At 48.9% G+C, this 22,599-nt stretch overlaps 1 protein-coding gene and 1 long non-coding RNA gene across 2 annotated transcripts in view; one reads left to right on the top strand and one right to left on the bottom strand.

The window, feature by feature from the left end:
* Positions 1-590: 590 nt before the first annotated feature.
* Positions 591-22,599, bottom strand: part of LOC149347714 (uncharacterized) — a 35,739-nt gene continuing 13,730 nt past the window's right edge. The window contains exons 3-8 of the mRNA XM_089541630.1: positions 21,957-22,006; positions 19,987-20,082; positions 16,212-16,259; positions 10,779-10,829; positions 3,007-3,215; positions 591-618 (exon numbers count right to left, since the gene is read on the bottom strand). Of these exons, the coding sequence (XP_089397756.1) occupies positions 591-618; positions 3,007-3,215; positions 10,779-10,829; positions 16,212-16,259; positions 19,987-20,082; positions 21,957-22,006 (482 nt within the window). The remainder of the gene's footprint in view (positions 619-3,006; positions 3,216-10,778; positions 10,830-16,211; positions 16,260-19,986; positions 20,083-21,956; positions 22,007-22,599) is intronic.
* On the top strand, positions 4,398-9,205 carry LOC149347715 (uncharacterized). Its single transcript, XR_016292616.1, has 2 exons — positions 4,398-4,822; positions 6,590-9,205. It is a non-coding gene; the product is annotated as an uncharacterized LOC149347715 (long non-coding RNA).

The raw sequence follows: 22,599 nt of genomic DNA, 5'->3' as shown, positions 1-22,599 counted from the left end.
TTTGTCAAAAGTAACCAGGCTGCATGGTTTGCTTCTAGCTTGTACAGTGGAGCCCTTGTGGCTTTCCTAAAGATCAAAACGTGTTGGAAGGTAAGAAGACCCTATGTCCTTACCTTCAACGACCATTTCAGCTTCAGGGAAGCTGCAAGGGCTCCACTGTATGAGCCAGAAGCAAACCATGCAGCCTGGTTACTTTTGACAAAGACTAAGTTTCCAGCACAGAAACGCTTGCTTTGAAGGAAGAAAACCAACGCCACCAAAAGGCAAAGGCCTCCAAGAGTTGTTGGGCAGCACCTTACAATGCACGGCGGTAGGTGGGCGAATGCAGCGGCAATTTAAAATCTTGCCATACGAGACGTCATCGCCGGGCTTCTCCACACTTCTCTTGTGCTGTGAGGGGAAGCCCGAGCTTTAATTGTTGACTACGCCGTCATTTTAAATGCTGCCGCACACACAAAAAAAGCTTTTATAAATTTGTGTAAACGGCCTGCATGTATTTCAATCCTTGAATATTTTATAATTCTCGAAAAGTCGTTCAGCAGCAAAACTGAAAATTGGTTTTTGGGAAAGAAAATTGTGCACTATCTGTCTTACATCGGTGTACACCTGAACCGCGCCCTAAGGGAAGGGATAAAGGAGGGACTAAGAGAAAGGAGCCGTGGTGGAGGGTTCCGGAATAATTTCGACCACCTGGGGATCGTTAACGTGCACTGACATCGCACAGCACACGGGCGCCTTCTGCGTTTCGATGGAGGCAAAACGCTAAAAGGCGCCCTTGTGGGATGTCAGTGCACGCTAAAGATCCCCAGGTGGTCGAAATTATTCCGGAGCCCTCCACTACGGCTCCTCTTCCTTCCTTTCTTCTCTCAGTCCCTCCTATATACCTTCCCTTAGGGCGCGGTTCAGGTGTGCACCTATGTGAGACAGATACGGCAGAGAGCTTCCGTCTCTCTGTGCCTACGTGGGAGCTGCCCTCTACACCTGGCGCCTAGCCGAGTGTCCTCCAGGACCCCTACTGTGGGAAATGAAGTTTTACCACCACCAACAGCGCACCATTTCCTGTCCCAAAAACCAATGTTTTAGCACATGAAGGACAGAACTGGTTAAGATTTGCCCCAATATGTTACTACAGCCTTATTTCGCCTTGAGTTTTTTTTTTTGGTTTCAGCGGGCTGTGACGCCGAAGAGCTTACTTGAAGCAACCTCATTTCGTGTGCGCCCACAGGACCGACGCGTTTGCTCTTCCGTTTTCTGACAGTGCGCATGACTTGGGGAGGGGGGTGCGATTCGCTGCGCATGACGAACTAAAACCGGGGCTCGAATTCCTTCAGGCTATGCTCACTTGATCAGGAAAAGCATTCACAGAGACACCTGATTACGTTGGTAACGCGATTGTTAGCAGCCTTTGATTCCTTTACTCGAATTGACGTCACTTCCGTTCTGGTCACTTCCTTTCAGCCAACGGGATAATTTTATGACCCACCACGCATTCTGGCCCCGTGGGACTTATAGTGCTATCGCATTAAAAGAATTGCAAATTTGGAAACTACTCTTAACGCCGGAGAGCAAAAAGTGGCACTGCTTCTTTCGGCGGTGCACTTGCCTGTTCCTTGCCTGACTCGTTCTTTCTATCGTGTGTTGCGCAAATAAACGCACGCCGTAAAATGCATCTCTCAGCTAAACGGGCGCATTGTTCTAGCTCAAATTTCGCACAGAAATGGCATTTGGTCGGCAGAATTGTTTTATACCACGTTTGGTTGGGTTACTTACCTGATTCGAACAGAATAAGTCGGATATTCACATCGTCTGCGGCGACGACGAAAGAAATTAAGCCGCTCTGTCACCGATCGCACCGGTGGCGCCATCTCGTTTGTTGGTCGTGAAGATTCAGCAAAAAAGAGGGGAATTCGGGAGATTTGAAGACGCTCTTTTAACTGGTTTTTTAATGGTCACAGAAAACTTGCTGAAAACTTAGTTTGGCCAAGCTAAATTTTCTGTGACTATTAAAAAACCAGTTGAAAGAGCATCTTCAAATCTCACGAATCTCCCTCTTGCTGAAGATTCATGACCAACAAACGAGATGGCGCCACCGGTGCGATCGGTGACAGAGCGGCTTAATTTCCTTCGTCGTCGCCGCAGACGATGTGAATATCCGACTTATTCTGTTCAAATCAGGTAAGTAACCCAACCAAACGTGGTATAAAACAATGCTGCCGACCAAATGCCATTTCTGTGCGAAATTTGAGCTCGAACAATGCGCCCGTTTAGCTCAGAGATGCATTTTACGGCGTGCGTTTATTTCCGCAACACGCGATATATGCGACTCGACAGCTACACTCTAAACACTTCCTTTTTAAAAAATGGCTGAGGCTTAGCTAAGGTTAAGCCTAGTCAGATGCGAAGCATATTGATGGCTAGGCTTGGTAATACATGGCTTTCCTTGGTTGACGTTCATCCCACTCTTCATCGGTCTCTGTGGCACGCTGAAGCTTTCGCTTCTCGTTCAAATCAGCCCTGCTTCTAGGCGGCATCCCAACACCTGGCCGCCTCGTAAGTGCCCGGAGAGCGAGGCAAGCTCAGCTTTATACCGCTGCTGTAGCGTCACGTGGTCAGCTGCAGCGCCTCTGATGTGGAGCCTCCACCGCCGCGGCCGACCGCGCGAGCCGGCAGCCCATCTCTCCTCTGCTGTGACGTCATGTTGTCGCGTGGTCAGCCGCCGCGCCTCTGATGTGGAGCCTCCACCGCCGCGGCCGACCGCGCGAGCCGGCAGCCCATCTCTCCTCTGCTGTGACGTCATGTTGTCACGTGGTCACGCTAAAGGTCAATGGTAGCTCCACCGCCGCGCTCAACGGGCTGTAGTGTAGCTCTAGTAATATGCTTCGCATAAAAAGCGCCACAGGGTAGTTTACTCCCTTGTTACTCCTATATAGGTGTATCCTATATCGCAGCGAATCGCACCCCTGTGCGAAACTCCCGTTTTCGGGGCGTTCCTCTGATCCCGTGTACCTCGCGAACACGGAGTGTGCGTGCGCACTGCCTTCGAGACGCGCGCAGGAGTAAAACTCGGAGACGTAGAGGGTAAAGACGTTGTTGAAGAGCCCCTCGTCGGGCGCGGGCTCGGCCAGCCGGCGACCGATCTTCCTGCGCTTCTTGTCGAACTCGAAGGGGTCCACCTCCGCGCTAACGGTGCCCTGCAGGTTCCGTTCCACGCACTCCTGCGAAAGCCATCGCCGTTGAGGGAGGAGTTCAATGGACTATACATGTTCAACATTCTCGCACAGAAATTTTGAAAATTGTAAGATACTGTTGTGGAAATACTGAAGGTTGACCAAATGTTTAGGGGAAATCCCCAATTTGGGGTAGATTTGTAATAAGGGAGTAATTACTCATTGACATCCACCCAAGCGCAGCCTTACAGCTAAAAGGAAAGCTATACAGCTTTCTCAGGAACTTTGCAGTTAAAGAAAAAATCGTCCTGGTCCGGGGTTCAAACCCGGGACCACCGCTTCACCGGAGCAGCCGCTCTACCAATTGAGCTAACCGGGACGGCAAGCTTATGGTAGGGCGAGAGCGAATTGATCAATAACTCTGTAGTGGGAACAGTGCTGACCAAATGTTTAGGTTGCCGTCCCGGTTAGCTCAATTAGTAGAGCGACTGCTCCGGTGAAGCGGTGGTCCCGGGTTCGAACCCCGGACCAGGAGGAATTTTTCTTTAACTACGAAGTTTCTGAGAAAGCTGTATAGCTTTCCTGTGTAGACGTATGGCTACGCTTGGGTGGACGTCAATGAGTAAACACTCCCTTATTACAAATCCTGGAGGTAGCGGTCCATTCTTCTAATGTGCAGCAAAGTCTCAATTGCACTGATTGATTAAATTCACTGCCACAGGAAACCAGTGTGGAACGCTTTGGACGATAGCAAAAACGTTCATAGAAAAAAAATGCAAGACTGCCGTCTGGTCATCTGCAGATATATTGATTGTTAGTGAAATCTTGTATTATATGAAAAAATTGCGTCTTTTGTCCAGAATTTTTGGGTATGAAACACCTACATCACTGGCACTGGTGTTCCAGCTGTTTTTATAACATGGATAAGCTTTCCAAACTACACCCTGGGCAGAAAGGAGTAAAAAGAGATCAAGCTGTCTTGCGCACTCCCTTAAAAATAAAGAGTTCGCTAGAGGACAACTCGGATCCCTTCTTGCTCCCATATAGGCCTATTCTTGTTGAGAGTCCGTGCTCCGAAATGATATTTGTCGCCATCGTTCCGTACGCTGTAAAGGACACCCCCGTTACACTTATAGTTGCAGTGATGGGAATGCTGCGCCAATTGCGCCAATCTGCGCCATTTCGATAAAGCTGCTACATGCTGCTCCAAAAAGGGGCCTTCTTGCAAAATTGCGCCAAAGCTGCGCCAAAACGAGCCGTCGCCAACGTCAGGTACTGCCCTGTGAGGGAACTATGCTTGCGACTGTTGTCCGCCATTGAAGTCTGAGAGTAGCCGGTAAAATCCAATACGATCCAGTTCTCAGTCTTCGTCTAGAGTGCTCCGCATGGTGCTCCGTCTACTTCGTCTCTGATGGGAGAGTGTGACTGAGTGAGGGTGTCGTGAACGCGTCACGCTTTCCACCGCGTCCGAGCTCCGAGCGTTTCCGGTGGGCCGGCACCGGAGGCCAGTAGTTGGTGGAGTGGGCCGTGGCTAGGCCTTGGCGCGTCGGTGCGCGCTCTTGCACTTTCCCGCCGCTCGTTCGCCTCGACGGCGTGGTTTCAGCGGTTTCAGCGGCGTCGTGGCGGCGTCACGATGGCGCTCTCGAAACTGAAAGGTAAGCTTTTTCTCTTTTTTTGCGCCTTTTAGTTTATTCAAATGAGTCTTTCTGGACATAAGAGCTGATGAGTCAGTGTGGCGGGGTTCAAATTTAGAAACTGAACATGACTTAACAGTAGCAAATTGAGCGAATGGCGGTGGATGCACGTTTCAGGACCGTGGTAGTTTGAGCCTGCAAGAGAGGGTGCTGTTAATTCCCGGTTTGTTTACTTTTTATGAAAGAGTACTTGTAGTTTTGTGGCGTTCGTCTTACGCTAGTATCAGCTTCGAAAGCCCTGGAGCACGTGGCGTGCTGGGCAGCCGTGTAACGTCGCTCAGTAATTTCATATTGCCATCCGCAGTTCTACGAATTCCGTGGTTGAAATAAAGCTACAGTGACGTCCGGGCTGCCCATAACAACCTTGCGGCACGAAATGCATAAAACTCGCCGGCGACCGGGCCATTCACGCGCTCCTTTATTCACTCGGCATGCGAGGTCGCTTGGTAGTTTCGGATTGTCCGGCTGCGGAGCCTACGGAATGCGTTTTCCTGACATCACTTGGCTGATTGAAAGACGTCCTTAAAGCAGTGCCTTTGCAGCGTGAGCTGAAAGTGTTATATGGATATGAGCACTGAACTCATGCTAAGGAGTTTTATGTAGCGGCTTCTGAAATAAAGTGTATACCGCGGACGTATATGACGCCGTACATTTCTCACGGAGTTGGTGGGCCTTCTGGCCTTCGTGCTCGTGTTGCTGCCGTAATTAAAAAAAAACTTCCGAGGCGAAAATGAAAGAAAGTTCCACGGAATGCGGTATTTTGCGGCCTTCCGGCTATACGATGAAGCAACAAGCGTCTTCTGGCGCGCCCGCTACGTTCGTACGATTTTGGCGCTGCGCTGACGGCCCTGTCTGTTGTCGAAGCTTGGCAGGCTTTGCGAATTTACGGCGGAAGCTTTCAAAAAGTAAGGGGAAACAAGGTCGTTTTTCAGGGCAGCAATTAACGGGCGGGTAAGGGATACGTGGGAGAAAGCCTCCACCCTTCCTCGGCGGTCGAGGACTGCATGATAGCGCGATCGCGCGCTCAAAGCAGGTGCGCTCTTTGTCGGCGAAAGTGGTACTGCTTTTATAATTACACGTGTCCGGTTTTTAGAATGGAGCTTGCTCTGCCAAACATCTAGACAGAAGCCTTCAATACTTTGCAATTAGTGAGCTGCAAATTTTTGGCACTTTGCTTATTCTGGATTTATCACAAACTGCTCTTTTGTTTTTACGTGTTCAAATTAACGTTTATCCAAATTAACGTTTATCCAAATTAACGTTTATTCATCAAATTAGTGCAGGAAAGATTGCCGGTATGTGCAGCTCAGGTGCTCTGAAAGCCCTGAAAAAGCTACTTTTGCAGCTATTAGTGCAACAGCTACAACCCAAGGACGCTGCAGTGAAGGGCTCTGGAAATTTCGACCACCTAGGTATCTTTAACGTGCACTGACATCGCACGGCCCTCTGGAATTTTGCCTCCATTGAAATTTTGTTAAAGTTAATTTTTAATATTCAGTTCTGTATCGAGGAACGTGTTTCTATAACTTGTACTGCCACGTTTGAATGAAGTGTATAATTGTTAACCATGACTGTTGTGGGAAAAGAACCGTAGTGTTTCCTGGGTCTTTATTTTTTTTTTAGAATATGTTTAAGCACTCTACAATTATTCTCTAATTTACAGGATCATATTGCTTGCATAACAGCTTTTTATTTCATCAAACTAACATTATTATTTATCGTTTGCAGGACGCAACAGCAAATTTAACTCTGGCATATTGAAAGATGTCGACTGCAATGGAGATTGCTTCGAGGTGTGGTGCAGACCAGGAAAAAGGGAAGAAAATGCTTATTGCATTATTTGTAACCAGACAATCAACTGCTCACAGCATGGTGTCACAGCAGTGAAACGACATTCACAGAGTAAAAAGCACTTGGAGCTGACCAGTAAGCTTCGGGGCCCTGACGGGAGGCTGAAGAGGCCAGCTGCTGTTCAAGCATCGTTGGATTTTTCATCATCGACAGGCATGATGACCCATGCAGACCGTGTCACAGCTAGCGAAGCACTTTTTGTTTTGGCATTGACGATAAAAGGTCTCCCATACTCATGGGCGGATACGGCTACACCCCTTCATCGCTTGATGTTTCCCGACTCAAAGGTGGCTAAAGACTTCTCCTGTAGTAGGAAAAAAGTGTCTTACGTTGTGTCAGATGGGCTTGGGCCTTATTTCAAGGGACTTGTGCATGAGGAACTGAATCGTCCTGGTGTGTTTTACAGTATCAGTGTAGATGAAACACCACTGCCAGAACAGCGGTGCCAGCAGTTTGATGTTCTCGTGCGCTACTTTTCTGATGCTGAAAAAGGAGTAGTGGTCGAGCACCTGCAGTCGTTTCGTTTGGGGAGGGCAACGGCTGATATCCTTTTGAAATGTGTAAATGAAGCCACTGAAAATATTCCTCGAGCAGGGTTTTTTTCATTTTTCAGTGATGGTCCAAATGTAATGAAGTGTTTAAAGAAAAAATTGACCCAGGAAAACGGCCCCTTAATGGAAATCGGAGAGTGCTCGCTGCACAAGGTGCACAACGCGTTTTCATGTGCTCTTGATTCATTTGGTAGTGAAGTTGAAACTGTAGTCAGTGACGTGTATTACTTTTTCAAGACATCTTCGGTGCAAAGTGCCCAGCTCCAAGAAAAACAAGAGGCTCTTGGATTGCCTGAAACTGTGTTTTTGCGTCATGTCAACTGTCGCTGGTTGTCTCTTGTACCAGCCGTGGAAAGACTAGTCGAGCAGTTTTCTGCCCTAAAGAGCATCCTAGACTCCCAGAAACCAGTGCGTGCTGCAGGTAGCATGAGGGCGAGACTAAACAGAAACCTGAATGACAAAAGTTTCTACGCAAAGGCTCTGTTTGTGAAGAATGCAGGTGACCTAGTTGTGGGATTTCTGACGCTGTTTCAAAAGAGTGAACCTTTGCTGCATGTTCTTTATGATGAAATGGTGATGATGTTGAAGAAAATTTTGGGCAGATTTCTGAGGCCTCAGGTGTTCATGTTGAAACAGGGACATGAGCTCGCTTCCATTGATGTCGAAAGTTCGCAGAATTGGAAGGAAAGCATAGTAGTTGGGGCAGATACTGAGGAAGCTATGAAATCTTGGTCTGCTTCACAGAAAGCTGAATTTCGACTAGGAGCTAGGTCATTTTACATAGCGTGCTCAAAGTACCTTCTGACAAGGCTTCCTCTTCAGAATTTGACACTTCAGCACCTCAGGTGCTTGCACCCAAACACCCACTCCCAGGAGTCTTCAGCAGAATCCTTCAGATATCTTGCAAAATGTGCGCCTCAAGTGATACAACCTAGCCAAGTTTCATCTCTCCTTGATGAGGTGACACTCTTAAGCTCTGAAGCGCTGAATGTGGGCACTGATGGGCCACTTGACAAATACTGGCATAATATATTTATCATCAAGGGCGCTCAAGGTGAGAGAAAATATCCGCTCTTGACTAAGCTTGTCAAGGCCCTTCTTTCGCTTCCGCATGGGAACGCTGATGTTGAGCGAGGCTTCAGCCAGAATACAAGGGTTTTGAATGAGAGGTCGAACCTTTGTCTGGCAAGCGTGAATGGTATTCGCCAGATTATGTCATTTGCCAGAAGGTACAACAGTGACCCATGCCAGCTTTCAATTTGTCCAAATGTCATTAGGGCCGTTCGAGGCGCATCGAAACGGTATGCAGAGCGCATTGCCTGCGAACAAGAGAAGTCGAAAAGGCCACGTGCAGGTGCGGATCCAGTGCTAGCAAGTGCCAGCTTGTCTAAAGCACAAGCGAAACAGAAGGTAGATGAAGCGCAGCACATGTTCAGAAATGCTGAATTGCTGATTGAGCGGGGCATGAAGCTGAAGAACTTCAGTGACATTGCGAGTGGCCAGGCAATATTGAGCCAAGCTAGGGAAAAAATGAATGATAGTGTCTCTCATCTGGCTGCCTTTAATAAGGGCTCAAAGAAAGGAACATAGGCCTGTCCATCTGATATCAGTATTTTTAAAGCACATGCCTAATTCCCTTTCATTTCTCTTGATTCTTGTGCGAAGGGTTGTCATACATGCTTACTGCAATCCAAGATGGTCAGTTCCTTTTTTTCTCGAAAGCAGGTTTAGTTCAGTGGCTGCTCCTGTTTACACTCATAATTTATTTTAATATTTTGAGTACTTCGGTCTCAGTTCTTTGTTGCTGGTGAAGACAATATTTCTTTGTCTTGCGGTACAATTACCATGGTAATGATTACCAGTGCTAGTCAATATACACTTTGTGTGTTTCTGTATTGCATTGCATTGATGTATGCTGTTACAAATAAACTATAAATTTGTCTTCTAAGCTTTTTTTTTCGGAAATGCCGGCTCTTGCTACAAAACAAGTGACGCTTGCTACAAAGCGAATATTTTCCTGCTACAAGGCCTGCTACAAAATGGTTTTGGCCATTCCCATCACTGTAGTTGGCTGTACCGCCGCAGAGCAGTCGCGTAGCGCGTTGTGTTGTGTCGCCACCCAGTGACAAACACTGAAAGCGCTGTAGCGCTCGGCTGAACATTTTTCAGTTTCTGACAATATGAATAGTATATTACTGTTTTTAATGAAGGAAAAAATGTGTAATGTTTAATGAAGTGCAAAAGTATAGGCACATGACTAAAAAAATTATTCGGCAGGTGCGGTTGCTATGACGATAAACGTACACAAAGTTAGTTAGGCTTAAAAAGTAAAAAATCGCCTCATTATCTGAAAAACAAGGGACATTTGTCCTTAATATTTTGGCGTGTGGGTGAGAGTAGACAGAATAAAAGCTAACAGCACAGTTTAGAGCGAGCCATCGCGTTGAAGAAAGCAGCGGCGAAGTGAAATCGGTCCGAAGCGGGCGAGATGGTCGCCGCCATGTTCTCTATGCAGCACGTAGCGTCCCGTGTAGCGTACGCTACGCTATGCTTTATAGCGGGCGGGCGTCCGCAACGCGCGGCTAGATACGTTGCGTTCTGCGCATGCGCATTCGCTACCCGCGGTGTCGTTGCGTGCGCAAGCTCACTGCGTACATCCAACTGAAAGTGTCTATTAGTACACCTGGTATTTTGTCCGCAGAATAACGGCTTACTATCGAGGGCGTTACCGTAATGGCTGCCTTAGCAACATGGCGGAAGGAGTGCTCAGGAGAGGCACTCGCCATGTGAGTTGCGCACCAAAAAGTGCCGGAAGTCACGTGGTTTCGCAAGGACTACTGGGAGTCTGGCTGACGGCGCAGCCAATAGTAACGGGTGCAGCGGCGTCGTCTGTTGCACTGTATGCAGCGCATGCGCAAGAGCGCTGAGACTGCGGCCAGGTGGGGGGTGGAGCCTTCGTGTTCTGCTTCAAAAAAATGTGACGTAACAGCCTATCCTGAGTTCTTTCCTCCCTCCATGGTTAACAAGAATGTCGATAGGGGGTGCATGGGAATGCGGCTGTAGCTTTCACTCGAAGTCGGTACAGATATGAACGAAAGCTTCCGGGCAGTGGGTTCGCAGGGGAAAAAAAAAATTCATGGCCAAACAAAGCATGTAGATGAAAAAAACACTGAATCAGAAGATGAAAATTGTGCTCCATCCTCTAAAAACAAATCAGCTGACTAACCACCCAAGCAAAGAATAAACCGCACATCCCGCAGTCCAAAACTTTGTCGATGACTGCGCATAATTAGGCCCACAGGAGGAGGAGCGGGAATTTATTAATGACTACTAGCGATGTTAGCCTGCAAGGTAGTCTAGCAGCCAGGTCATTAGCGCCGCAAATGCAAGCCTATATGCACAGCTCAGTGTGAAGTGAGGAAAGCCGTGGTGAAACACTAAAGAATGACCAGTGAACTGCTCCATGTGAGAGGGATGCGTATTGTATTCGAAGGTAGGGCCTGCGACAGTCGTACCTTGTATTTGCGTGTCCTCGTCTTGAATTCGGGATCCTGTGCTTTCTGGCCCTGCAAAGACAACCGCGTGGAGTTAACACTGCGGTAAACGGTACAATTTCTTTTTTTGCGTTTTCGGTTTTACCCGGCAGCATGCAGGGGATGACCTACAGCCTTAACTCTTTTTGGGGGGTGCATTTTAAGATATGCTTCATATTTATATGCTTTGTTTGCAGTTAGCGCCTTTATTTTGATCACACAGAGACCTCGACAACGGGAAAACCTTATACAGGACGTTTCGGCGAGCACTTTCAAAGATTACTAAAAACAGGACGGTTGATAAGAAAATCTTTTTAGGAGCATGCCGCAGCGTACTCCACTTATTTAATAAATCTACCAATAAGCTAGCTAATTAATTAAGATATAAAAATACTATTATTAAATTATGGTGATATTAAAATAAGAACTTCAAGAATATAAAATATTAATTATATATTAGTTAATCAGCTGTTAATTTTGCTAATAAATCAAGTACACATGTAATCATTTTATATTTATGTCGTGTCCGGTCGCTGTGTTCAATGCAGCGAAAGACGCACACGGTACTTTAAGACTTTGTTTATTTAAAGCTGATGAGGGTGCGACCAGCGTCGACCGAGGCAGGAGCCGAACTGGCCGCCCGAAGAAAGGAGGGAGCGGAGAAGCGTCCACGGGAGGGAGTGGCTTCCCAAAACAGGAGGAGGATGCGGGGGCGCACCATGGGGGGGCATCTGGCGACAGCGTGCGACGAGGGGCAAGTGGTCGTTAGGAGGAGGATGCGGGGGCGCACACACACAAAAGCAATAAGGGGACACAACACTTCCTTCCCCCTTAGAAAGTTGCCTGGTATCGTGCAGGGGGTCGGCGCTCACGCGTGGAGGCGCGCTGGCTTTGTGCGCTCGGGGGAGAAACACTTGTAGGCTGGCTGTTGTTCGCTGTGTCTCCTAGGTCTGTCCTGGGCGAAGTCTCTTCTTCCGGGAAGAGGTGCCAGGCTATGTGGGAAGATGGTGCACGTGTTCTCTCCGCTGGCGGACAGCTCTCAGACGGCGTCGTAAATCTACGCAGCTGGTTGAGATGTCGGCGTGCTACTGTGCCATGTATGTTGACGAGCCAAGAGCGCAGGCCTATGCGTCTGACAATTGTAGCTTCCTCCCAGCGTGGCTTTTTCAGAAACTGTCGGGCGAGGACGCGCTGCCCCTCATTAAGCGTGCCGCAGCGCGGAATTGCTTTTTCTTCCCGGAACGTCTCTGCCTTTGGCTCGGGGAGGATGGCTGTGAGCTGGGTTCGCATTTCACGCTCGAACATCATTTTCGAGGGGGTCTCGCCTGTTGTGCTCTGAACCGTCGTGTGCTGCTTGAAGAGAAAGCGCGCAAGGCGGCGCTGCAGCGAGCCTGTCTGATCTCTTTCAAGGGCGCGTTTTAGCTCGGCTACGTAGCGCTCGGCTTGTCCGTTTGTCGCTGGGTGGTAGGGGGCCGATGTAACTGATGAGATCCCGTTGTCGCGATAAAACTTGAGGATCTCCGCAGACACAAACGGTGTTCCGTTGTCCGATACTACCTTGCGTGGCAGGCCGAACGTTTCAAATAGTGATCGGAGGTTGTCAATGACTGCTGCTGAAGTCGTCTGTCCCATTTGCCTTATCTCAAGCCACTTTGTGTAGGCGTCTACGACCACAAGGAAAGTGCAGCCCTCAATTGGTCCTGCAAAATCAATGTGCAGTGTGTGCCATGGTGTGTCTGGCTTTTCCCATTCTGGGACAGGAGCTTTCGGCGGGGCGCTCCGGCTGCTCTGGCAAGGCTTGCATTCTCGCACCACTGTTTCGATGTCGTTGTCAATGCCAGGCCACCACATGTAGCTTCTGGCACACTTTTTCATTGCAACGATGCCCCGATGTCCGGCGTGGATGAGAGACATAGCTTGTGCGCGTAGTTCTCTCGGCATCACAACTCGGGACCCAAATATGATGCAGCCGCGATGGGTGCTCAACTCTGTAGCTCGCCTGCGGTAAGCGTCGAAGTTGTCCCCTTTGAGTTTATGCACGTTGCCTTGTTGAACAGCTGTGTAAACTAGCCGGAGAGCTGCGCACTTCTGCGTAGATGCTGCAACTGTGCCTGCTGTAAGCGGAGGTTCTGGCAGTGCTTCGAACATCAGAACGTCTCCTGGTGGAAATGGTTCGTCAACAGTTGCGTCTAGTGGCAGACGGCTTAGCGCATCGGCGTTTTGATGTTTACTCCCATTGCGGTAGACCAGAGCGTAGTCGTACGCTGAGAGTTTGATGCACCAACGTGTCATTCGCGGAGACAAAGTTGGTGGCATAGGCCTTTGTGGTCCCAGAATGCCCAATAGCGGTCGGTGATCGGTTATAAAGGTCACCTTCCGGCCGGCAATGTACTGGTGAAAATGTGTCGCCGCGTAGACGATGGCTAGCCCTTCTTTGTCAAGTTGCGCGTAGTTGCGTTCTGCTTGCGACAACGTACGTGAGGCGAAGGCGATGGGAGCTTCCCTTCCTTGCTCGTCAGTTTGCGATAGAACCGCGCCGACTCCGTACGGTGATGCGTCGCAAGCCAAAAGCAGAGGCTTCCTTTCGTCGTAGTGGCGGAGGACTGTACATCTTCGAATCAGGTCTTTCAGGGCATCGAATGACTGCTGATGGCGTGGCGACCATGTCCATGTCACATCTTTCCGAAGGAGTTGGTATAAGTCGTTGGCCACGGTAGCTCTTTGTTCCAAGAACCGGTCGTAGAACGTCAAGAGTCCGAGAAAAGCCTGTAGCTCCTGCTTGTTTGTTGGAGCTCGTGCTTCTGTGATCGCTCGCACTTTGTCCTCGGTAGGGTGAATGCCTTCCGCATCAATTCGGTGTCCCAGAAATTGCACCTCTGGCACCGCAAAACAGCACTTCGATTTGCTTATGCACAAATTAGCGTTTGCTAGCCTTTCGAGAACGAGCTCTAGGCGCACTGCATGCTCTTCAGTGGAAGTGCCACTGATGATGACATCGTCAAGGTAGACACAAACTCCTGGGATGCCCTGAAGCACTGTCTCCATGAATTTTTGAAATATGGCCGGGGCTGCAGCTACGCCAAAAGGCAGTCGCTTGACTTTGTACAAGCCTTTCAGTGTGTTAATTGCCAATAATTCAGCAGTTGACTCGCTCACCTTCAGCTGCTGATACGCCTGGGTGAGGTCCAATGTGCTGAAGACTCTTGCGCCACGCAGTACACTGAATACTTCTTCAGGTGTCGGTAGCGGGTAAGAGGACGCTTTAGTCGCAAGATTGACGGTGCTCCGGTAGTCTCCGCAGAGGCGTATGGTTCCGTTCTTCTTGCGAACTACGACAAGTGGTGTGGCCCATTCTGAATGCTGCGTCGGCTCGATGACACCTTGCTGCTCCAGTTTGTCCAACTCTTTTTCAACTGAATCTCGGAGAGCAAACGGCACCGGCCTGGCCTTCAGAAATTTGGGTTGCGCGTTGTCCAACAACTCCAGTGTGACCGGGGGCCCTTCGTTTCCTGGAATCTCTTCCGAGAATACTCTTTCGTATTTCTCTTGCAGTTGCTCAACCATGTTCTGGCTCGGCGTCTGGTGTATGCCGCATATCATCACGCCTAGTGGAGAAAACCAGTTTCTCCCTAGAAGGCTTGATCCTGTGCCCTTCACAACAAGCAGAGGTAGCGTATGGGTCTGGCCGTTGTAGTTAACCTGCACGTTGGCAGAGCCCAATAGTGGCAGATTCTGTCCTGACCACGTTCGCAGGTGCGTGTCGTCTTGTTGCAGGGCGGGTGCGTCAGATGGCCATGAAGTTCGGAACGTGTCCTCACTGATCAGAGTACAGGCTGCGCCGGAGTCCACCTCGAACTTAATCAGCTGGTGATGTACGCTTACTTCTGTAAAAATCTTCGGTCGCGTGCCGAGATTCATGGTGTTCAGGTCGTACAACACAGATGGTGTTGCTGATGTTGTTCCATGGAGATCAGATAGCGGCGTATTCTCTGAGGCGTTGACGCTGTGATTAGGCTGGGAAGGTGACTTTATCTTGGCAAGTCTCCGTTTCGTAATGCATGCTCTTTCGATATGCCCTCGCTTGTGGCAAAAATTACACGTGGCTGACTGGAATCGACATCCCTGGGGGTTGTGTTGCTCGTCACACCGCCAGCAGCGTTGTGCCTTTTTGACCGATTTTACAACAGCAGAAGGCTTGCGCACCTGGTTGCTTGTCTGGTGTACCGGCTCGGTGTTCCGGCGAATCCCTCTCTGCTGGTGACCGGCGCTCTCCGCTCGAACGGCGATGTCGTAAGCTTTGCTGAATGTGAGGTCCTTCTCAGCGAACAGGCGCTGCTGCAGTGACTCGTCACTCAGTCCGCACACAAATCTGTCGCGTAACATCACGTCCAAGGGAAGCATGGTGGTGTTAGCAGAAGAAGCTGCGTCTCCCTCCTGCCCGGTAGCTGTTGTCGACAGCGTTCCAAAATTGCAGTCGGCAGCGAGCTTCTTGAGCGCGGCTACGTAGGCGCTCACAGTTTCTCCTCCCAGTTGATCTCGTCGTTGGAAGCGAGCCCGGCTGTAGACCTCGGATGGCCTTGGGTCGTAGTGCTTTTGCAGCGCTTTTACGATGTCGTCGTAAGACACTGCCGCTGGTGTGCTTGGCTGAATAAGGGCGCAGACAGTATCGTAGGTCTGCTCCCCGCACAGCGTCAGCAGGTTGGCCCTCTTCAAGGCTGGGTCTGTGATGTTGTTAGCTTCAAAGTAGAACTGAAGGCGTCCAACCCACGATGACCACGATGAGCCGTTGAATTCTGGTATCTGATTGGGAAACCCTCGCGTAGCCATGGCTTGTCAATAGCGTTGCGTAGCGCGGGTCGAATCCACTTTCTCGTCGCCACTGTCGTGTCCGGTCGCTGTGTTCAATGCAGCGAAAGACGCACACGGTACTTTAAGACTTTGTTTATTTAAAGCTGATGAGGGTGCGACCAGCGTCGACCGAGGCAGGAGCCGAACTGGCCGCCCGAAGAAAGGAGGGAGCGGAGAAGCGTCCACGGGAGGGAGTGGCTTCCCAAAACAGGAGGAGGATGCGGGGGCGCACCATGGGGGGGCATCTGGCGACAGCGTGCGACGAGGGGCAAGTGGTCGTTAGGAGGAGGATGCGGGGGCGCACACACACAAAAGCAATAAGGGGACACAACAATTTATTAACGTTCTTTCTAATTAACGCAGTCTGCTAGTTATTGCCAGAGACTATTTCGAAGCCGCGTATATGACGATTTCAATGAACTCTTGAAATGAGAATAGAGCCACACTCTAAAGCCCTGCAGCGCAAGGAAGGTAAATGCATCCTCCGCAATTTTTGCGAAGTCGTATTTGTGCATGCGAATTTCCGAAGGGAGTGCTTCCGATCCTCTCCTGTTAGTCACGACTCACCGTAGTGTCGGCGACGGCGTCGACGCTGCAGGTTATGAAGATGCCCAGCTGCGAGCGGACACAAGAACGCATTAAAAGCAGCGTCATGCATACATTCAGTAGTGGGATCATGTGCGCAATATAAGTGGCAATGTCCTTGGGCGTTGCCTTCGTCATGTTACCCATCACTCTAAACAGAAAGAAGTAAAAAAGAGTAAAGCTGTCCTATAGCGCACTCCCGTTTAAAGGGTGTGCTCTAGAGGACAGCTTTACTCCCTTTTTACACCCATATAGGCGTATTAGTGTTTAGAGTGTTATAACATACACTCTGAACACGAATACACCTGTATGGGAGTAAAAAGGGAGTAAAGTCCTCTAGCGCACTACCGAACAGCTTTACTCCCTTTTAAGGGAGTGTGCTAGAGGACTTTACTCCCTTTTTACTCCCATATAGGTGTATTGGTGTTTAGAGTGCAATGAGTGCGCCAGAAGGGACACTAGAAGGCGAAACCATATTTGTTTTGAGTTGCTCCAAGACACCAAATTTGCGGTTGTGGTTTCTTCTCTGGAACGGTGCGTAAGACATTAAACGTGGATCACTAAATAGAGTTCTCTCGAGTACTGCAAATAATTTCAGTTGAATTTCTTATCTCACGCTGTTTAGGTTTCGTTTTCAACACCCGAATGGTGGTCATGACGTCAAGGTCGACCTCAGGTCAAATGGGGCTTCAAAAAAACACTGTTGATAGAATGTGTTTCCTGACTATTCCATCTGGTGGAATTCTCGAAGCAAGCCTGCGTTTCGAGATGCTCAACTCCAAATTTCCACATCAGTCTGCGTAATTATGCTTGACACCGACAGGAAATAGTACCTCCCTCGTGTGACGGAACAGTTGAGTATGGCGTTTCCTCTGCCAGATGCGTAGGGAAACCGGTTGTATATGAAAACTGCTAGGCTCTCATTATCGGACCGCGAAATCGAAGAAACGTCATATCCTCTACAGCTGTGTCTTACTAGGGAGAAGTATAGCCTGCTCGTGAGTGTGTTGCATGCTTAATTATGTTGAGCTATAAGCTTCGAGGTGGATGTTTCTAAATATGCCCTGCTACCAGAATTCTGTACAACATTCTAAAGTCAGAATTTGAGAATGCAAAAAGCCCCGCCTTCACAAACTTTTCATCACCTTTAGACCTTGCACCGTTTAAAGGAGTCTTTAGATGTGACATCCGCCGTAACTCCAGAGTTCGTTAATTTCAAGTAATTATAGGATAACGGCAACATTTGCCCTTTCACTTTGTAAGCCTCGTGCAAAAACACCTTTCGTGTATACGCATCATTTCGTTTAAAGAAATCATGACAGCCTGATTTTTAACGCCCCGTGTCCTGCATACAGTCAGCAGCAAAAGTTTACTCGACGCGTGTGCTCGAGGACAGAAGAAAATTTAATTATCAGAGAGGTGGAGAGGTTGCCCTGCTACTTCACACAAAGGGTCTGGGGTTTAAAATGGGAGGGGGGGGGTTAAATGCGTATTCCCCGTTTAACCGCGGCTGAGCCAGTTCAAAACCGCGCGGACCCCACCCCGTGGTCGCGTACGCTACTGAGCGCACGCCGACCACGGCGGGCCTTGCTCTGCGGGAACAAAGGAACGACACAATGGCTGACACAAACAAGGCATTTATTGCTATAGCAACAATAACGCCAGCTAGCAACAAAATACACTGAGGAATCTAGGATGTCCGACTCACCAGCACGGCTACGAGCGAACGCTCGCCCACGCTAGGGCAAAGGGAATATCTCCGAGGCCGGACGGGACGAGCTGAGGGGAACTCGTTTCCACACGAGGACGCCCGCCGACGAAGAGCGAAGCTGCGAGCGAAACGTCCGTTCGCTTCCCGGTGCCGAGCAGAAGAGACCAGATTTTCCCCCGCGCGCGCGCAGCAAAACGCCATCCGTGGCGCTGGTGTCGCTGCGACGCGAGCGCCCTCCCCTGTTAGTGGAAAGTCACCGAACCGAGAGGAGTGCTTTGCGGAGGAGCTAACCACAGGGAACTAGCGCGTTGAGGGAAAGCGAACGCAGGGGACGAAAGCGTCCCCACAAGGGAAAGGAAAGGGCGACTGACAATGATGACGTAGAGATGATGTCATAATGCAATGAGTTGCATTGAGGGACCCGTACATTGGAGGTGTCCATGCGCACAGCGGCTTGCACTCGTCTCGTGTAGATTCTATAATGGGCAGCACACGCTGTGCTCATACAGCTCTTCCTTCTGACTCAGTGGTCTGGTATTGATACCAATGGATGAAGCATTCACGCCTCCTTCGTACCTGGTGGCTCTTCGTACGATTGACTTGTGTGACCTCGCCTAAATCATTTTTCGTCTTCACACCGTAAGCTTTTGCTACCGACGGCATACATACGACTCTTGTTGCATCTGACACTGATAGCGGAGTTACTTAAGCGGCGGGTCTTAAGTGAGCTGTCGGCTTCGAACGGCCGAGTAAACAAACTACAACCGAGGTTTTTCTTTTTCTGTGTGTGTGTGTGCGTGCGTGCGTGCACTGACGCCGTGCTCAATTGTGACGTTTCGTTTGTCAGGTCGACTTTTGTCTTTTTTTTTAGTTTGAATACAGGCAGACTGACAGCTGTTCGACTGTATTTAAATACCGCAGTCACCGCGGTGGATCAGTGGCTATGGCGCTTGTCTGCTGACCCGAAAGACACGGGCTCGGTCCCGGCCGCGGCGGTCGCATTTCGATGGAGGCGAAACTCTATAGTACTGTGCGATGTCAGTGCACGTTAATGAACCCTAGGTGGTCCACATTTTCGCATCCCTCCACTACGGCGTCCCTCATAGCTTGATTCGCTTTGGGACGTTAAACCCCCCACAAACCAAACAATTTGATTTCTCTTGAAGCTTTGCAGCTTTCCATCTGAAAAATTTCGCGGCTTGCTGCGAAGAATGGCGGCAACGGCAACTGCCTATCGATGGGGTCACATGCCATATCGCACCGCAAGTTTCAAATGTAGGGTCATGTGACCACCTTCTGACCACTTACAATGGAGCTTCCACTACTGGCTAGGGAATGTTCCTTATGGTCATGTGATGCCGAGTTTGGGGAGAAGGCGAAACACTTCGATAGCTTTATCTGTGAAAGTAGTGCTACTGTGCCATTCAGAAGCTCCACCTACACCTGCACCCTCCTCAACGCCTCCACCCACGCAGCACCAGAACGAAAAAGCGACAGCTATCTTGAAATCAAAGACGCATTCGGAAAGCCAGCTACACTCCAGAAGCTTCCAGCCGCTACCCCTCTCTGCCCCTTAATTCAAAATTCTCCCAAGTTCAAATTCTCCCCCTTAACAAAATCCGCCTTTTTCACAACATGTGGCGCCCTTTTGGGAGTGGCGAAATTTCGTCTGCTCCTGGTTGAAAACAAACCGTCAGCTCCCATTGCACATGCGCAGTTCATGTTAGTGACAGACACATACGACAGATGGCGGTAGCTGCCGAGCACACATTTGCGCCTTCGCAGGCGCGGCTGGCGTCTCGTGAAACCGGATCGCGCCTGCGTCTCCCACTTGCGTTTGTTTTCAACCAGTTGCAGACGAAATTTCGCCACTCCCAGAGGGCGCCACATATTGTGAAAAAAAGGCGGATTTTTGTCGAGTGTGTGAAGCCTCGGCTTAGATTGAAATCATTCGTTGGAGTAAAATCATCAAGCATCGAGGGCAAATCCAATTGCTTTCGCTGCATTGTCGCAATCAGATGTGTGGTCGTCCCGTAGCGCACTCACCGCCATGGGCTCAGCGCAGTCCAGCATCAGGTCAGTGACGTGGGCCCTGTTGGAGAAGCACTTCTTCACGTACGGCTGCGTCTTGGTCGCGTCCAACTATGTCCGCGCTCACCGCGTCCACGGGGAGAGAGCGAGTGGCGGTTCATTAGAAGGGAAACGCCAGTTGGCAGTGCTCTCCAAAATACACCGAAGTCAGATACGATTAAAGGTGCACTGAACAGGATTCTGAACTTGTCTTTTTGCCGCGGGAACTCGATCTACACGTTCCTAGCATTCTTAGAAACTGGGACTTATTGCCCTCTGTGGCCGATTTCCCTAATTAAATCGGATTAACGTCCGGCTCCCGCCTTTATTTTTTGAATTCTCCCCGTACGGTGGGCGGAGTCGACTAACGAGTGAAGTGCCTTTCAGCCAGCTCCGTGGAGGCTTTGCTTTCGCTTTATTTTGTTTTTTAGGTTTCCATGAATAAATAGTTTCATTCGCAGATAATATAGCCGCAAAATAAGCCCGAAGAAATAAAAATACGCGCGCGCGGACTATTTGCTACTACGGACTACTACGTATTACTCCGCCGATGGCAGAGCGGCAAGCCGCCACGGGACTGGGCGAAAGGCGCTCCACGCGTTGGCGGACTCCGCCCACCGTACGGGGGAGAATTCAAAAATAAAGGCGGGAGCCGGACGTTAATTCGATTTAATTAGGGAAATCAGCCACACAGGGCAATAAATTGACGTTTCTAAGAAAGCTCGGAACGTGTAGATCGAGTTCCCGCGGCAAAAAGACAAGTTCAGATTCCTCTTCAGTGCACCTTTAAGTCAGCAGTGAAGCTCCGCCCACATTGAGCCTCCGCGCACAGAATTACTCCACGACGAAAAAGTAGTCCGGTACTTAAATGTTTCTTGTTACCTAAACAAGGAGCTTATCACAAGAAAAAAATTACCATCTCTAGAATTTTGATACGTGGATTATTTGATATAGTCAAACATTAAAAAGGTGATTTCGTTTACTGTTGCGATTGGCCAGCGGAGTAATACAAGGCGCCGCGGACCGCGGCCCAGTGTTAGCAACTGCTGTTTTTTTAAGTTGTATCCTACTATACACGTGCCGACGAGAGTCTCTTGCTGAATCGACGACGGTACGGTAAAACTTTTTGCCCTGTGCTATATCGTTTGCTGATTCGTGCCAACCGTTTTCAAAGCGAGAGAGAAAACTGAAAACTATTAAAAGCATACTGTGTGTATACACTGCCTGTTGTTTTTGCCGCCTTCTGAATCTGTCAACAATGCGATGCTTTGGTATTCTGTCCCATTATTTTTTTAACAACTACAGTTATATGGCAGGTGTCGCAGTTATCGGCCATACAGTGGCGGTGAGACCACGTAGGCACTAACCCTATCGAGAAGAAAAAGGGACTTTCAAAGGTGTATCCACAGCTACCGCTTTATGTGTCCTGCGAATCACGTGGTGGTCCCTAGCTGTCTTCTTGAGAGAAAACTACCGTAATGCCAGTTCATTCCTCCGGGTTTATTTCGTAAATGGTTCTATTGCTGTTTTTGTTGCCCATGTGTAAACTGTATTTCCTAGTTTTTGTGCTTTTTTTCTATTGCATTTCTGTTTGTTGGCTTAAGTTTGAGCTAACTATATGTTTTCTGTATTTGTGCTTTGTCCGCCGTTGCTGCCCTCAGACAGTGTTTAAGGCCCGTCATGTTGCTCTGAGCAACTTTTTCCATAAAACCTCCATAAATTGTATACTTATGGAAATAAAGGCAATTCAGTTCACTATAGTTAGGCGCTTGCATGTTAATCAAATGTGTTACACTAACTCTAAAAACTATTGTACATCCCCGTTTCCGAAATTCATCTTTTTCCTGCTGCCATACTTAACACATTTTAGAGGGGACAGTTAATTTCCAAACATTAAGGTGGTCGGATGTCACGACGGCGCATTAAATAACAGCACTTCCGCTCACCTTATAAGTCCTGTAGTGCTTCCTTGCACACTTGTCGGCTTGTACTTCCACTGAAATCGGTAAACGAGAAACAAGAACGTTTACAACGGTGACGCGTATTTGTGCAATATGAAAATATATGAAAATACCTGTCCCACCAATCTTTCTGGAGGTTGGCATCGTGAGAGCTTAGTTTTTGAACGCTTCCATAGGAGAGCAGCACCTTTTAACAACCCAAATAAAATGGCAGCGTGGCAGATTTCTTCCATAGAGTTTCCTACTATTACCTAGAGGGAAAGCTGGCAACCCGTCCATGGAAGTTTGCATGGAGGCCCCTCGAGACCACTTCAGCCACCATGGGCGCTCAAAGCATCATGAGGCGGTGAGCTACCGACTGCAGAACTACAACTTTTGGCCAAAAAATAATGGAAAAATAAAGCTGTTCGATGACTACGAATGTCCTAACATTCAATATCCTGTCTGTATATTGCAACAAACGAGCAGAAAAACATGTAAATGCAAAGTTTGCCCAAAATAAGAGATGTCCAGCTTTCTTGTGGGCTAAGTATTGAACACTACAAAAACTAATATTTCGTGATTAACAGGCGCATTTTTTAAAGTAAATATGTTTTAAAAAAACTGTTGTTGCTTAGATACTTTAACA

Source organism: Amblyomma mixtum, chromosome 4 (assembly GCF_055824585.1).
Source record: "Amblyomma mixtum isolate Tamu chromosome 4, ASM5582458v1, whole genome shotgun sequence".
NCBI classification, from domain to species: Eukaryota; Metazoa; Arthropoda; class Arachnida; order Ixodida; family Ixodidae; genus Amblyomma; species Amblyomma mixtum.
Note: the sequence above shows the minus strand (reverse complement) of the source record. Positions and strands in the feature narration are given on the sequence as shown.